This window comes from Saccostrea echinata, unplaced genomic scaffold, assembly GCF_033153115.1.
Source record: "Saccostrea echinata isolate AGI-Se365-2 ecotype Australia unplaced genomic scaffold, CSIRO_AGI_Sech_v1 ptg000017l, whole genome shotgun sequence".
Taxonomy (NCBI): domain Eukaryota; kingdom Metazoa; phylum Mollusca; class Bivalvia; order Ostreida; family Ostreidae; genus Saccostrea; species Saccostrea echinata.
Window position 1 is genome coordinate 4,489,384 of NW_026889766.1, and position 18,287 is coordinate 4,507,670.

At 32.0% G+C, this 18,287-nt stretch overlaps 1 protein-coding gene across 2 annotated transcripts in view; it reads right to left on the reverse strand.

Moving 5' to 3' along the window:
* The window catches only part of LOC133189157 (uncharacterized), a 58,087-nt gene extending 48,302 nt beyond the window's left edge, over window positions 1-9,785 (reverse strand). The window contains exons 1-2 of one of the 2 annotated variants that reach the window (XM_061324566.1): window positions 9,647-9,785; window positions 6,475-6,565 (exon numbers count right to left, since the gene is read on the reverse strand). In XM_061324566.1, the coding sequence (XP_061180550.1) occupies window positions 6,475-6,510 (36 nt within the window). In that variant the 5' untranslated portion in view covers window positions 6,511-6,565; window positions 9,647-9,785. The remainder of the gene's footprint in view (window positions 1-6,474; window positions 6,566-9,646) is intronic. The other variant, XM_061324564.1, reaches the window with a different exon arrangement.
* Between the last annotated feature and the right edge of the window lie 8,502 nt (window positions 9,786-18,287).

The following is an 18,287-nucleotide window of genomic DNA, read 5'->3' on the forward strand; positions in this document are numbered from 1 at the left end:
AAAGAATGACTGATATTTAGGACTTGTCAGAATATAATCCTTTAGCCATGAAATTTCTTTAATATAAACACAAAGTTAACAAACAGACAAATGTCATATTATGTCACCGCATGAATCGATCTCACTGACTGGCACATAAAAAATGAAGCTGATTTTTTTTTTACATGAACATTAAATAAGTGGGAAAATGATAATATGGAAAGCAAGGCTAGCAAGGCTTTAGACATGTTTTCAACACTGGATCAAATTGCATTACACAATAGCAATGCCAAATATAATACAGTGAAACTCGTAATTTGACTGGCTGTGAGAAATATCAGATTATACAGGTGGGCAGATAACACAGTTTCCTTTTTTTCATGCTGACGTAAAATGTAAAAATGAAAATAAAAAAACAAATATGTCAAACCTCTAATCTTCTTTATCTTCTGTATTGGTTTAAAAACATTAATTCTAATATTACCCCTATCAGTCCAATCATTTTAAAAAAAGATTTTTTTTCCCCCTGTCAATCTTAATATCATATGAAGTAATGTGAAATAGAGATCAAGCACACTTTAACAAAGTTTGCTTCAAACAGATTTTCTTCTCAGTCTTTTCCCCCCTTTTTTTTGGACAGGGACAGGGGCTGGGGGGGGGGGGGGGGGGGTATAAAAAGAATCAATATGATGACAGATCATTTTTTTAAAATTCTGATTTAAATTATGCATATCCAATTGCTGGTATAAATACTTTGATAATTAATCCTTATAAATTAGTGTAATCTCCAATCAACATGATCAAATGAGAACTCAATGAATTATTTACATTATAATTGTTTAATGTCCCTCTCGAGAATTTTTCACTCATATGGAGACGCCATCACTTGCCGGTGGAGAGCTACAAATTTTGACCTATACTCGGCACTCAGGGCCATTGAGCAGTGAGGGATCTTTCTCGTGCCAGCACCTACAGCGACACAGGACCTCAGTTTATACAGTCTCATCTGAAGGATCGGTCTCCACATCCCACAGTGGGATTCAAACCCCCGATGTAAGGATCAACTCCTTACTCAACGACTCAAGAGCGAACGCTCTAACCACTGCACCACGAGGGCAACAATTATTTACATAATATATATATATCGAGGAGGCACAGAACAAATGAAAGATGTAAATTACGTGGAATTTTTTTTTCCTCAAGAAACATTAAATTTTGTTTAAAAACATTGTAACAGATTCCCTCTGAAACCCAAGTCCTGAAGTGTGATAGAACTTAGCAACAGTCAAGATTGCTTGACGAAGGGTGATATTCAAAAAAAAAATATTGACTGCACCAAATCTATGCACACTCTTCACCTTTATTTGTTTTTGTAAAAAACATTCAGCACAGTATAATAAATACTGCATGTAGTTGGGAGTAACATTGAAAATTTTCACCCCTTGAAAACCTTGCATTGTCAACCTTGGCTGTGCTTCGGTTGAAAATGGCTTTCAAGGGGTGAAAATTTTTAATGTTACCCTCAACTACATGCAGTATTTCTTTTTTATTATACTTTCATGTTTTAAGTGTTAATCTAATTTTTTATAAGTAACACATGTTCTCCTTTATTTTTTGTCACGATCTCTTGAAAATGCCTTGGTTGCTATGCAGTAAAATTGGTTGCTATGGGCACATTACAGGATTTGATCTCATAATATCACTATATTTATTGATAATGCAAGAGTATAATAGCAAATATACATTAACAATTATCAATTTGGAAGAAATTAAAGTTTTCCTTAAAATTTGCTGTGTATTTTTAACATTTTTTAAGAGTAAAAACACAAAATTTAACCGTTTTTTCCACAAAAACAATAAAAATGCTTCTCAATTTTATATGTCATTCTTGAAGATCAACCTGTATTGTGCAAGAATCAAATTCATTTTAATGCTCAGCTTATTGTAGATTTTATATATATAAGTTTAAACTTGAGAGGTAATTTTCAATTTTTCAACCTGTAAAACTGTACAATATTCGTGTTGCCATGGCAACAGATGCCTAGGTATTTACTAGATTTGCTTTGAAACTTTTTTGTATACTACATATCTTTAATAATTAGCATAAAGTCTGTTGTAGGTAATATCAGTATTCTTTTTGTAGAAATATTCTTCCAAAAAAGTGAAAATTGAAGCTTGTTTTCCTAATTTACCGTGGTTTCCATGGTAACACATAATAAGGGGAAAAAATAATAGTTTTGTTGGTCAAACATCATTTTCATATATGTAAAAGTTGTGTACTATGAACACTTTTTACAACCAATAAAAGAAAACAGGAGGTTAAAATTTAAAGTTTCCATCTGAAGCTTGATGATTCGTGACATTCTCTCTTAAATACTAAAATCTGATTAGATTAGACGCATTTAATAATCCGTAATATTATACTTTTGTGTAAATTAGTAAAATCTGATTCGTCTAGAAACATTGTTAAAAAACACTTTTACCCGCTGAATAATGAAGGCACGCCCTCCAGCATAGCAACAGTCGACATTGCTTGATGACAGGTGATATTCAAAAAAATATTGACTGCGCAGAATTTATGCACGCAAGGTTCACTGTAATATGTATTTGTATAAAATATTCAGTATAATATAATAAATACTGCATGTACAGTAGTTGAGGGTAACATTGAAAATTTTCACCTCTCGAAAAGCACTGTAAACGGAGACTGCGCTCAGAGTAAAGCACTCCCAACTTCTGAGATTTTCAATCTAGTTCCAACCGACCAACTCATTAACTCCAATTATAATTAACTAACTCCAACTCTACATACATTTGTATCAAATCCTCATCAAACTATCATGACTCTAACTTGACCTTAACTCAATACAGGGCTCCTTGTTCTATAAACAATAGCTCCCATGGCTTTACTAATTAAAAGCTGGTTATTTTTTACCACACTAGACATTGCTTCATTCTTTAATTACCCTAACACAGCCTAAATAGTCTGGGCCATCCTCATGCCTGTATCTCTAAACATTTAATCTTATTTTTTGCACCTAAAAGTAAAATTACTACTCATCACATTTACGGACATGACCTTCTCTAAATTCAGAATAGACAGAGTATTTTAATCAATGAATATTATAAGAATGTAGTTTGGCAATTAAAAAAAATCAGGTCAGAATTCATATTAATATGTTGGATTATAAGAGGTGTCGGTTTACACAGGTGTCAGCTTGGACAGAGGGGACTGTAGACTGTAGAATGCTTTTCCAAAAATGTTATCCTTGAACATGTTGAACGTCAATGTTAACAAAACATCATTAATACTGTATACTGTGTAATATAAGACAATACAATAATTATATCTATTATAAGGCTCGGAGACCTGTCTCTGACATAACTACTACAGAATTAATTAAAAGCTATCTAAATCAAGGTCTTATTGTTGCTTGAAATTATGCTATAAAGAGAATAACATCTGAGCATGCAGCACTCCATCTGGACAATACTTATCCTATTTTTATCATCTTTTTATTTGACATTGACCATTATTACTTCTGAATCTGACAGCCAGTTTTAAGGACCATACAATAAGTACAACAGTGTATGTAGAACAATACATGGTAGTATATATACCAAAGGTGTTTACCCCTTTCTGCAGTTTTCAGTCATGTAATTTTTTTCTATCATTCTGTAATTTGAGCTTTTTGTCAGTAATCTCATGTACTTATTTACTATTCCTATGTTTCCTTGATAACAATTAGAAATTTCAAATTAGTATAGTATATATATATGTAAAAGGTGATGATAACAAACAGTGATCAATCTCAAAAAATCTATATTAAATACCAGGGCTAGAAATAATTATTTTTGTTTACTAGTCACTCGGGCTATTGCCTTAAATTTTAACTGGTCAGCTGAGTACTTTCACTGTCCCACTAGGCCAGTAGATTATAAAAAGACTGGCCCAAAACCATAATAATAATTATAGTAATATTTTTTTTTATATTGTGATACTAAGAAGCACAATTTAACAAAACAAGAAACGGCAGAAGTTGGGACACACAACCCTGTCAAGTTAACTAGCCCGAATGTGAATGAATTTTATTATGCATTAAAAAATGCTAACCCAAAGGGCACATGCCCTCTGCAATGTACTAGCCCAGATTGAAAATTCACTGGTCCCAGACCAGCGGGCCATCAATTATTTCGAGCCCTGAATAAAGATCTGTGAAGAGAGCATAAAACTCGAACCCCTGGAAATTCCAGAGGTGGGATCAGGTGCCAAGGAGGAGCAAGCATCCCCTGTTGATCTGTCACACCCGCCGTGAGTCCTATGTATTGAGCAGGTAGAAGGAACATTCTGTAGGCAAATTCAGTATAAAAAACAAAGGTCTAACAACTGGTATGAAACAAGTCAGCCAAAATACAACTTGATGTTTGATTGATACATTATCTTCTGTTTTGTCAACATGTATCATAGTGATACATAAATTTATGACAATCCGAGCATTAATCGGTATCTTTGAGGCCTTTTTTGTGCATAAGCTAAAGCATAAGTTGGAAGCATAATTTCCAGAGGTAAATCCTTCACTTGTATTTTGAAACTAAAATCGGGAATATGAAATTTCCTTATTGGTAAACAGCTCTGAAATAGTCATGACTGTACTGGTTTTGGCTATATGGAAAGTGGATATCAGCCTGAATAGTTCAATAGTTAGAGCACCTGACTAGTAATGCAGGGTCTTTGTTGGATTTCTTTCCTGTTACAATTTACATGTATTAATTTTTTGTAATATGAGCTCACAGTAGTATTTTGTTTCTCTAATTTGTAGACCAAGCACACATGTAAACTAGGGATGTGTGATTTTATCAGTATACCAGTATATCATGGTGTTTTATCGTGTGATACGCATTGTGATAAGGAAACTAAAATACCTGTATTTGGCATATGATTATAAAATCTGGAAAAATTCATTTATTTGTTCAAACTTTTGAATTGAAGTGTAAAAAACTTTGTTATTTGAATGAAAAATTATGGAAATTTATTTATTTAAAATCATAGTAAAAATTGTGTGTGGAAATATCATATATTTAATATCCTGATTTTTGGGGGGAGAATTGTGATATATTGCTAATACACTAATATAAATTATTTCTTTTAGTCAATGAACATGATATGCAACTTGGCTCAGAAGGAATAAACTTAGATGATCAAAGCTTAATAATAAAACTATGATTAACTTTTACAATATGTCAACATGTAGAAAGAAACAGCAGTTTACTGTAGTAAACAAAATGCTATATGCTGAATTCACTTCTTATGGCTCAGCCAGTCCATTAATGACTTTTTTAAAGTCAACTATATGACTGTCAACTCCAAAGTAGAATTGACAACGACTTACATTGCAAGTCTTACCATAACTGTCAACGTTATTTTAGGAATGACTCTAATTCTTGGCCAAATTATTCGAGTATAACCTGGTTTGGGTCAGTTTACGCTTTATAATCCGCGAAGCGGATTATAAAACAGTGTAAACTGACCCAAACCAGGTTATACTCGAATAATTTGGCCAAGAATTAGAGTCATTCCTTATAATTTAATTTTCAAATCATTAAATAACTATGGGTGTAAAATTTCGTCGCTTTTATATTAGTTCAAATTTGCCGCTCAATAATACAACCGTAGTAACGGAAGTGATGGGAAGCAAGGGGAAGTAAAAACTTATACATAGGCCTAGCAGCCTTGTTTTTTTTTTTTTTTTTTCTTTACATGTGGTAAGATCGAATTATTGTTTGAAGTTAAAGGTACATTTATTAAATCTGGAATTTTTCATGAATCCCGAGGACTGGAAATAGGATACAGATGATTCAGCTGGTTGTCGGGGGGGGGGGGGGGGGGGGGTCCCCATACCAAACTAGGTTATACAGAAATAATTTGTGTTCCTTTTTGGATATTAACCAATCAGAGGCTAGAATACAAACAAAATTAAATTATACTTAAATGTTTGATAGATGAAAAACAATGTATATAATGCTTATATTATTGAAACTTCCATTGCTGAGCAAGAAAGCAAGAATTTAAGGTAGACATTGAATTATTTTATCAGAATTAAAAATACTTTAAATTTATTAAATACTGATTCATTATCCAGATATTGTAATTAAATTTATCATGAAAGTTTAAGGTGATCAAATCTCCCTGCTTGGAAGTAGTGGAAAATTCAAACTGCAAAGAACCTTTTAATTTCAATTTTTTTTAAAGATCGAGTCATATATTACAAGAAAAACATCAAATACATAAAAATACAAGGTTTTTTGTAAGAATTATCTAGCACATCACTTTTTCTTGAATTCTTCCACAGGCTTTAACTAAGAATTTTCCCTAAGACTTCTGGCTGCATTGAACTGAAGCCAAGTTCAAGTAATATTACATAACTGTTATCAGAACACATGCACATGGGAATGCATTATATCTAATCAAAATATAATAAACCATTATGCTCTTACCAAATATTTTCTCGTTTCTCGTAAAAATTGCTCCATGGCTGAGTATATTCTATCAGACAGCTTCTTTCAACAACAGCATGGTTGAATTAATCTGGAAAAAAATATATTAGAAATTTGTAACATTGTATACCGTATATACTCACCTATAAGCCAGTCCGCCTATAAGTCGGTTGTATTTTTAAAGCTAAAATTAGAAGTTTTGACCCGCTAAAATACCAATCTTTTTATAACTCGCATATAAGTCAGATAAAGAGTTTTGGACCAAAGTTTTACTCCCAAAAAAACGACTTATAGGTGAGTATATACGTTAATTATTTAGTATTATTTAGATTATCGAACATGACACATCATAACAGGTAACAAAATAATTTGAATGCTTAGCATACCTGTGTCTTATCTGAATAATATGGTACCTTGATATATCTGTGTCATATGAACATGTGATGACTATGACATACATGTGTCATTCCTGTGATCATGGTGATACACCTGTAACTTACCTTTAACATTCCTATGACATATTGATATAATAACTGTGATATATTCCTGTGTCATAAATATGACATACATGTGTCATTCCTTCTGATACACCTGTGACTTACCTAATGACATAACTGTATCATACTTATGAAATACAGTTGACTTACTGTCTTTTGACATGTATATATATAACACACCAATGACATTCTTTTATAATATGCTTGTAATATACCTATGACATATATATATGACATACATATGACATATGGTACTACTCCTATAACATACTTGTAACATACCTATCACTCTTTTCACATCTATAACAATTAGCTATGATATACCCATAACACACTATAGGTATGTCACATACCTATGGCATACCTATGATGTCATGTGCATGTAACATACCTATGCCATATTTTTACCAAAATATACAGATACTTTATAATCAACAGAGGAAAAAATGCATGACATTTCTCCTTTTTTAAAAAAATATTTTTTCTATAAATGTAATCATATTCTAATACGTTCTATTTCCCCCATAGAAGAGTTATAGTTCTTAGTGTGCTCTTTTGTGAAAAAGTCGGAAAATGTAAAAATCTCGCGGGATTTCAGGGACAATCGTAACAACATGTAAACAGTATGTTGAATATTGATGAAATAACGCGTAACAAACATGCAAATGAGACACTGTATTGTTGTGGACTTAACATGCATAAGAAGTAGAAACAACAACGTCAATTTTTTCACCACAAGAAGTTGTTGACAAGACTTAGTGTTGACGGTTCGTCTCTAAATACAATGTATATGCCTCGGAAATATGCCTCATAATGTTTATCAATGGATGATAAATTCTGGGCTTTCACAATCTCACATATGCCTATTAGTTCTTCTATTCTAACTGGAATGACAAATTCATTAAACATTCAAAATTGGATTGAGATCGGCATGTTTTGTATTCTCCGCTACGTCACTGTTGTCCCAGTCAGACGACCAAACGCGCCTCTAATTTGAAGAGTTCCAGTAATGGAAATAGAAAGTATTCAAAAAATATTTACATCTGCATGAACATCAGTGCAGAATTTTATTTTCTTGTTTTTGTTTTCAAAATCAATTCTTTTTTTTATGTAAAACAAACAAAGAGAATTCATTGACAAATTAAAGAGACTTTATAGACTGATATGATCTAAATAACAGAATTATATCAATGGAAGCAGGATTTCTTAAAATAACTTTTTATGTTATAAACTTCCTCATAAATTAAATCATATTTGAATATCAATAGCAAAATCTTATGAAGACTTTTTTTTACTAAAAATAAAGATACATACATACCAAATAATTGAAAGGTGTTTTTGAAATAATACATTTCCATGCTTCATCAATGTAAATATTAACATGATTATTAAACACAATCAAAATGTGTCCATCATTTTTTCCATAGCAAGTACAGTGCTTGAAGCGTCCCATGTGACGTCTTAGCGATGCATATACCAAGATAGCACTTGCACAAATCACTTTTACTTCAATCAAGAGGATATACACACTGTTTTAAGTAGTACATGTAATTATAAATACACGTAATTGTTTTCAAATGCATTTTTGTAAAACATTACTCCCTGAATGAAAACAATAATTTGTTTTAAAACTATTTTGTTTCTTAATTTTTATTTTTAATTTGTTCAAATTATATCACATACTTCTTGATTGACAATTATCTATTCATGTTTCTACTTCCTAGTATTTTCCAATTTCAAAAAAAATGTGATACAAGTAATTTATTTTACCAGGACAACTGCTAAATGGAGTTTACTATTGGGAATGCCCATTATTAATTGGTTTTTCTGTGCAGTCTGCACAACATGCATATATGGCTCTCAGAGGATGTGTGGAAGTTAAAAGAAGAGTGTAACTATATATCTTATACTTCCATTATCTGATTGTTAAAAATGGGCCATTCCGTGATCAAAGACATGCATTTATGTATATTTCTCTTTTACGTTGAATACAGACCATGAATATTCATGAAATATTAATTGACAAATTTTATGTATACCTTGTACATAAATATACATAGATGGCTTTAGCTACAGATATAATCATGATAATGAAAATCATGTGAGATTGTTGGCCAATACTAAAATTACAGCCTCCCATCTTTTTCACACCCATACTTCTGAAAATCAGCAAAAAAAAAAAAAAAATGCAGTTGATTGCAACAAGCGGCCGGTGATCAGCTATAATTACAGTGTATCAGGAGTTAGTCAAATGTCACATTTGCATTTATCATAGATCATCTCCATTTTATTAAGATATTAAATATTACCAGTTATAAATAACTTGAAGTTCTTGGAAAGCATCTGAAATGTGTCAAGATTTTTCACCATCAGTTGCTCTTAAGATTTAAACTATAGTACATTGTTCAAGTATCAATACACAGTGACACATGCATATCATTGATCACATAAATCGAAAATTTCTGCATTTAAAATGGACTCATAATGAAAAAGCTTATACGCAGGATACTGCTTATATGGATTATAGAAGAAGAAGAAAATATATACGCAGAATAAACAGACAAACGATGTATTGTGCAACACGCTGATATCTGTTATCTACAGTCTGCAACAGCTGATCATTCGCCGCCCCCTGCAAACCGCCGCTAAAGTGCCGCAAAATATCGCAACATTACCTAGAAATGGAATTTAATCCTTAATCCTCCAGCATCCTGTTTCACCGATACGAAATTCCACAGATGTCGTTCTGTAAACATTAAATAACACACATGGATATATTTTCTGCGCCAACTTTGCACATATGCACATTCTCTCTTCTGGCGGAAGTGGGAATGTTTACGTTCTACAAAGTTCAAGGTTCAGACAATTTGTGCTCTGAACCCGATCGGAATGAAGCTCTGGTTAAATATACATGTAAATTCACAAGGGGTCTGTTTTACAAAAACAAAAACAAACAAACAAACAAAAAAAACTTACGAATAAGACCAAAATGTAATGTTGCGAATTTTTTTTTCTTACATTGATTTGAAAATGGGTTTAACTGTTTAATCCGTAATCATGGTAATAAAGTTTGAAAGATATTTTTATCTAAACAATTTCAGCAACAGAACAGTATTTTGTTCTTACAACAAATAAAGAATGTATAAATATAAAGAATAAAATATAAAAATAAACAATCTAAAATGTACAAGGTTTATAATTAAAAAGAAGAAAAGGGTTTATTTAAATCGAAATTCTCCTTTTGGAAAGTTAAATTTAAAATAAATAAACATATAAAGAAAAATCCGATATTATCTGAAAACAAGAAATAAAAAAAAAAAATTAAACTATTTAATTAGATCCTTTTTTAAGCCATCTGTAGGAAGATTTCATGAATTTTTATGAAGTGTCATTTAGCAGCTGTTTAGGTCAATTGGCCTCTTTCATTATACAGTGACTGTAACTCAGGATCGATGTACAATATTAAGATTTTAAGTACTTTCGCCATTTTATACGAGAAATTTAAGCCGTGCTGTTATTACTATAAACAATAAAGTATCTTTGTTTCTTTTAAACGGGGGTCATTGGGGGGGGGGGGATAATGCTAAAATTACATACTCTGTAACCCGCGTTCACATTCTTAAATATAACCAGCTCTTGTTTTTTGGTTTTGTTTTTTTTTTTTCCAGCGATGATTGCAATAATCTATCAAAAATGGAAGAAACTGATTGTTAATTTTAGATTGGTATACCGGGGTGGGGTGGGGGGATTTTTGCTTTAAAAAAAATGAAAATCCGAAAATGTTTGGTAAAGTCCCCCTTCCTTTATTTATTTGTCTGCACACCCGTATGACGAGGTGGATGTCAAAATCCATAATTCAGCACTTATATTTACATTTATATTATGCCTTTTCAATAATACAATCCGTATTGGTATAGGTGGGGGAGCACCTGTTACTGTTCAATATCAGCGTAAATTTTGGTTTTTGCGCGGTATGACCTTGCACTTGTACGGCGTTCTACGTTTGTGTAGGATTGCTTTACATTTGACCTCCATGTCAAACATTGAAATTATTAGTATTTAATGAAAGATGATTTAAAAATGATAATTTAATGCCTTCATATATTTAAATTCGTTGAGCATAATGCCAAATGATTTTAAATATCCATTTTTTTTCGTTTTTAAAAGAAATCTGATAGCATTTACTTTATTAACAATTAGATACAACATGAGTCATCAACGGTTTATAAAAAAGATTGTTCTTGTATCCATACATGCAAAAAAGAGACTTTGATGATTGGGTATTGTATGTTATGCGTAGATATCATTCAAAATCATCTAATGGTTTTTATTATCCCCCCGCTCTCGCGAAAGCGAGGGGACTTCAAATCTCATACGTCTGTAGTCTGTCATCAAAATTTTAACCTTGGTCGTAACTTTTTACTGGAAAAAGTTAGGGCTTTAATCATATTTCACATGTACATTACCTGTGACAAAATCTTTCCAAACATACATTGATTTTTGACCCTATGACCTTGAAGTTTGACTTTAAAAAACATGAGTGATAACTTTTGAATGAGAAAAGATGGGGTGTTCATATTTGACATATATATAAGCTGTGACAAGACCTTTCCAAGATTACTATGATTTTTGGCTCCATGACCTTAAATTAAGTTTGACCGACTTTTCAAAATATTATCATTAATTGGTGCTAACTTTTGAATCACGGCCTCATGCGTCCTCCGGGGCACGGAGTGGATAAGTAAGTAAGTACATGTAAGTAACTTTTGATATAGAGAAGATAGGACGTTCATAGTTGACAAGTGCATTACCTGTTACAAGGCCTTTCTAAGTGTACTCTGGTTTTTGACTTCGTGACCTTGACCTTGAAGTCAACCTACAATACTTTTCAAAATTTTTAACATTGGTCATAATTTTTGAATGAGAGAATACAGCTTACATGTAGATTGCCTTTGACAACACCTTTCAGGGGGGGGGGGACATTTTTTTAAATTACTTCATGACCTTGACCTAAAAGTTTGACCTACTTATTCAAAGCTTTTACTTTGGTCGTAACTCTAACTTGCTCTAAAAGAGACATGGCTTTCATTCTTTTTTTCGCTTGAGAATTACTTGTGAAAAGAACTTTCAGATTGTATTATATTATTTGACCTCATGACCTTGATCTTGAAGTTTGATGCATTTTGAAAAAAAAAACACTTAAATCTTAGCTGTAACTTTTATCATTTCAATTTTTTTGGATGATGGACAGACAAGACAGGGCACACGAACAAGACAGTTACAATATGCCATAAATAATTGCATCACAACCACTAAGACATCGAAAGCGGGGGACCACAATTCTAGATCTGTGAATTTGCTTGTTGGAGGAAAAATGTAAATATGATATTATAAATATCGAGGCTTTCAACACTTTTTATAAGGAAAGATACCGAGGCTTTCAACACCTTTTATAAGGAAAAATAAACATCAATTAATCGTAAATATATTTCTTCCTGTGTTATAATTTTTGTGCATGCACGCTACATAGGTTTTGAAAATTACTTGGAACCTGTCATTATTAACGTTTTTTTTTCCTCATCTTGAGTTTCCGTGAATAAAACTTAACTCACAGTAAACCAAGTTTAATGTTTTTGATAAACTTCGGTACATTACTACACATATTCTTTACTGCATGAAGTATGTAGAAATTCTTTAGGTCATATGTTCCTGACTGTCCAATATTTAAACCAAAACTTTGAAATTTGGGTCAGGTGTCATGGAGGAACAAATATCCCCTGTCAACAGGTCATCTTGCCGTGTTTTTTCATGATTGTGAGAAATCCGTATACATATTGTGAGAAATCCGTATACATTTGAGTATAAAAACAATGGCTAAAGAATGAGTGCACTTTAGAGTGTCATTTGGAGCCTTTTCGGTCACCCATTTTAAGCCTTAAATTAGACTATATTGCTAAATTAATCTATGATTATTGTGCATACATATGCTTTTGATATTTATACTTCGAATTTTTTGTTAAACATATTGCTATAATTCCACACAACGTCATTAAAAAGAACATGTATAAGCCTTAAATTCCGGAAATTTGAACTGGACCACTTTCGAATTTAGGGTACCCGCAAATGGGCGGAGATATTTAAATCACATGGAAGTGGAATGTAAACATTTGCACATTATTTCCAGATTGATTCTATAGTATGAATTTAAACGGAGGAGTGAAAGATTGTGTAGTTTCTTGATTCACACAAATAATAAATGATTCATGGCCATACATATTGATCATTTTCATGATTCGTAACCATATGTTTGATGCCTAGCACTGAAGTAGATCAATCTTAAGTTTTCGTATATGATAAAAAATGCCCCCTCTTTTTTCTTTAACTTTATCATTTTTCGTTTTATATGCTGAATGCTTTTCAATTCAAAGAATGAATGTATGTTTTAAGAAAGATTCACATTTACATGACTTCGATGTCACACTACGTACATTTAATCGTAATTCACTGTACATATAGTACGTAGAGTAATACAAACGTGTAGTGAAACAAATTATACATGTATGTAGTACTCACGGTGATACATATTTTATTATATGCCTGTATAGATAAATAACATTCGGAAATGAAATATAAAATTTTAACTTAAAATTTGAGTCGCTAGGTTAACATGAAAACTCAAAGAAATACAAACTATCTGTAATTTAAATTAAAATTTTATTGACGGAACAAGTATATTTCAGATTAAAAAACATGGTCAACGAAAATTCTACAACGTTACTATATCGATAATCACTCGCTTATGTCTTCAATATCTCTTTCATTTCGGCAATCCAAATATTGTCAGGTATGATACTAGTGTTTAGGGATGTGTCTGTAGATGCTTGCAGACCATAATACAGAGGCGACATGAGCTAACACAGCTACATACTAATCGTGCACTTGATTTGCACTGGCAATACCAGAATTTCCTTCAAATACCAAACGAAAAACTTAACTTAGTGAAAGAAGACAAGGTAAACTTTAGGACCCAAATAAAATTTTCGCAAAATTCTTCATTATTTTGAAGTTGTTCAGGCCGGTATAAACGGTGAGATTTGTAGTTACTGTATATTTACAAGTATTATATTTGTATTGTAATACTTTCCTGTACACATGTTTATACGTTTTATCATAGGCACTCCCCAGCTTAATTGTTAAAAAAATATATATCTACTATACTATAAACATAACATAGGCACTCCCCGGCTTAATTGTTAAAAAAATATATATCTACTATACTATAACAATTAAGCTGGGGAGTGCCTATGCGTTTTATAAGATTGTTTTAATAGACTTTAGGGATTTCTACGTGTTTCCCTCGCAATATTTCTCTCTCTCTCTCTCTCTCAATAATGGAAAACGAGGTTCTGTTAGCAGTATCCGTTATCGTATTATGCATTGCATTAAAACTGAAAAAAAACCCATCGTAATGGAAACAGCGGCGGAACACTCGTATATGTACTAGGTGCACGCAATGCATCGCTAGATGAGGTGCAAAGAGAAGACCCCAGTAGTTATAAAAACTTCTTTAGAATAGATAACGCTGCATTTGAGCAACTTTTACAATTACATGTATAGTTACTCCTTTTGATCTTCTTCCCATAAAACAACGAGTTTTTCGATATTTTTACTGCTAAAGTCGACCATTATTTACCACGTGCTTTTTTTGTTATGATAAAAATAGGATGACCACAATGTGAGTACTTTTGATTGGTTTAAAAATGAAAGGTAAGTTAAGACTTGTATTAAGAAATAGAGCATTGCCCTATTCTTAATACAGTTTTATAATATTCGAAAAATCTTAGGATTCACCTTATTGAAAGTCTATACATAGTCAGATTTTGTACATATCCGTGTGTACAGCCCTAAAGTCCATTGATAGACACAATGAAAGCATATCGAACAGTGGAATGTCACGTGAGTAAAGTGATTATACATGTAATATCAAACAGGTCAAAATAGGTTTACACTCGGTGACCTGTTAATTTAGTAGCTAACCCGACCGAAGTTTGGAGAATTTTTTTTAAAAAATACACATGAACCGCAAATTGTCCAACATTGCCCTTTGGAATTGTATAAGTTTAAATCAAAATACACACTCTGTGCAAATGAGAAGAATGGACAAGTTGCGGCTCGATGTAAACAATGTCGTTGAAAACTGGTATGCATATGAATAACAATAGAAATGTGACAAAACTGTTAGACCCCTGTCGCAAAAACCAGTGTCGCTCGGCATTATTTAATATTTTCATGTGATATAATATATCAAACCCTGCTCTTAAGATGTTGTTTAATAATTCTGATTCAAAAAGTTTATAAATTTCGGAAATTTATTATTGGCAAAGCACCGGGATCCAACTCTCATAGCTTAAGTGCACTGATCCTTCTTTTACATGTCAACATTACCGTTTTTTAGCATTTGCAAACAAGGTCATTGTATCGATGATATAATTTCCAAAATGTTGACTTAACGTAAGTAAGTTGATACCCTTTTATCATTAACTTATTTGTTAGTAGTCTGTCTTGCTTTAGATATTGCTCATACGTAGGGCATGCCTTTGCCTTTCGAGTCTACTGGAAGACATAAACTCCATATCCAGGTGGTAATGGTTTTGTTTTGTTTGTTTGTTGTTGTTTAACGTCTCTCTCGAGAATTTTTCATTCATATGGAGACGCCACCACTTGCCGGTGGAGATCTGCAAATTTTGACCTATGCTCGGCCCTCAGGGCCATTGAGCAGTGAGGGATCTTTTTCGTGGCAGCACATACTGCGACACGGGACCTCGGTTTATACAGTCTCATCCGAAGGACCGGTCTCCACGTCCCACAGTGGGATTCGAACCCGCGACGTAAGGATCAACTCCTTACTCCGCGACTCTAGAGCAAACGCTCTAACCACTGCGCCACACGGGCGACAGGTGGTAATGGTATACTGCTTTATAAATAAGAAGAGGACGATAGAAAAGTTGGTCATCACGTTCATCATAAATTTAGTACATTGCTGCTCTCAAGTTGTACATGTATAATGACACAAACAGTGATGTAAAGTGTAAGAATTAGTTCCCATTTCATATTCTTGCACAGTGACAAACTTCAGAGTGTGTTCATAGGAGGAAAGGGTGGTGGCGAATATTTTAGATTTGCAATAGATTTCAACTAAGAAATTAAAATATATTGAAATGCATTAAAATTATTTTACTTTAATATATTCTTTTGCTCGTGATATGAAGGTCACTTCCTTGAGATTCAAGGTCAAGTCAATAGTGTCAAGAGGACATCAGCCTGGTTACAATTGAGGAAGGGGAGGCAACTGTTTTAATTTTGAAAACACCTAGTTATCATAAAAAATATTTTAAATTGTACATATATGTATCTACTACCGGCCAGTATATTGCTTTGCAATCACCTTTACACATGTAGATACATTTAAACTTGTCTAGAATCCGCACAGCACTGTTCCATAGAGATTGGCCAGATTAGGAAACATTTTAAACAATTGAATTTGCTGAAAGGAAATAAAGTTAACATCGTATTAGGCAAGATTTCATAATAAACAACATCCAGATTAGACAAGTCTCACTGTACTCACACAGACTAGATATCAAAATCAGGAGTCAATTCAAAAGTTAAAATACAATAATTTATTTTTCTCTCTTTTTTTAAACACTCATATTAACAGTAATACACTCTGACAATGTTTAATTTAAAATGCTTGGAAATGACAAGGAATATGTTAAGGTGCAATTAATACTGCTTTTTGGCTTAAAATTTTCACAATAATTATGCCAGTGCTACTGGTATATAAACAGATAAATACTATATTTAATTGAAGAACTAAATAATTCTGAAATGACCTTAAAAGTAAGATGTATTTCACAAACTGAACAATTGGCAATGACTTTAATTTACTGAAAAATCATAATGTGAACAATGATTATGAAACAGAGAAGAAATTGTCTTTGTATTTGCTTTCAAATTAGAAAATATTTCAGGTGCATTTGCCAGCTCTATCCCATTTGGTGAATAAAAAATGTTAAGTATAAAATATTCAGAAATAACAAATTAATTTAAAACAAAGTTAAGGAAATCTAAGTTGACACAGATGTACAAAAAAGATAGCCATCAATTTAATATAAATTCACTAATTAAATATCTCTCACAAACTTGATGACACATTCAACACTTGAACATCCAAATATGGAGAGAAAGAAGAAATCAGGAATGCATAAGAGAAAAACTATTATATGTACATTGCATCAAACCACTGCTTCAATTTAAATGTAGCTGCACATCTGTAACTCAAATAACTTCATCACTTATTTTCTTCCAAACCTGTCAGCTACAGATATGTATCTAATTTCACTTAAGATACTAGCCAAAAAAAAAAAAAAAAATAATAAAATAAAATAAACCAATGCCTTGTATAATTATGAATTTTCTAAGCTTAAAAAGCCATTTCTTTCCATCAAAAGTTGTATCATAATTCATTGTAGATGTATATTTATATTAAAATACTGGCAATATGATTCACAAAAATTTTGAATCCTAAAAATAAGTAAGGTTTTAAAATATGTTCATTGCAGATGCATGTTGATAAAAGAAATTTGTGGTGTTAAGTTGGTGCAACAAAATCAATGCTTCAACATTTGGCATTCACATTGGCCTTTGAACTCTGAAACAGGACCTTGAACTTCATCAGGTAAAAATTAACCTTGACCTTTCAAGTCTCTTACTTGTCTATTTTAAGAGCCAAAATTATATACAACATATAAACAAACAAACTTTAATATACTCAATCTTTGATTCTGTGGTCATAAAGACATGAATAACAATAATTATATGTAACCTAGCTAATACAAAAAAAATGTTTTGAGCAATTCAAAATGTTGAGCTATTCCATCTTCTAATGTGTCTCAAACAACAGATTGTCAATCAGAAGTTGAATTTAAGGGTAAGATCATAGTAAGTATTTGAAGGGTAGTACCAACAGATTCCTACTGAAAATTTCAATAAAAAATTCTGATAACAAAAATAGTCAATTAGATGATCAAATCAAAAAAAAAAAGTCATGAAAAAAGGTTTTTTGATGTTTTTTTTCCCCAATGAATTATAAAAGAAAAAAACAACCTATGATAACATTTTTTTTCACAATCAAACAAATTAAATAATTCTATTCTTGCCTTCAAGTTTTCATATGCTGTTAAAAACTGATATTCCTATTGAATTTTACATTACATTGTAGATACATGTATTAGGATTAGATTTTAAATACTGTAA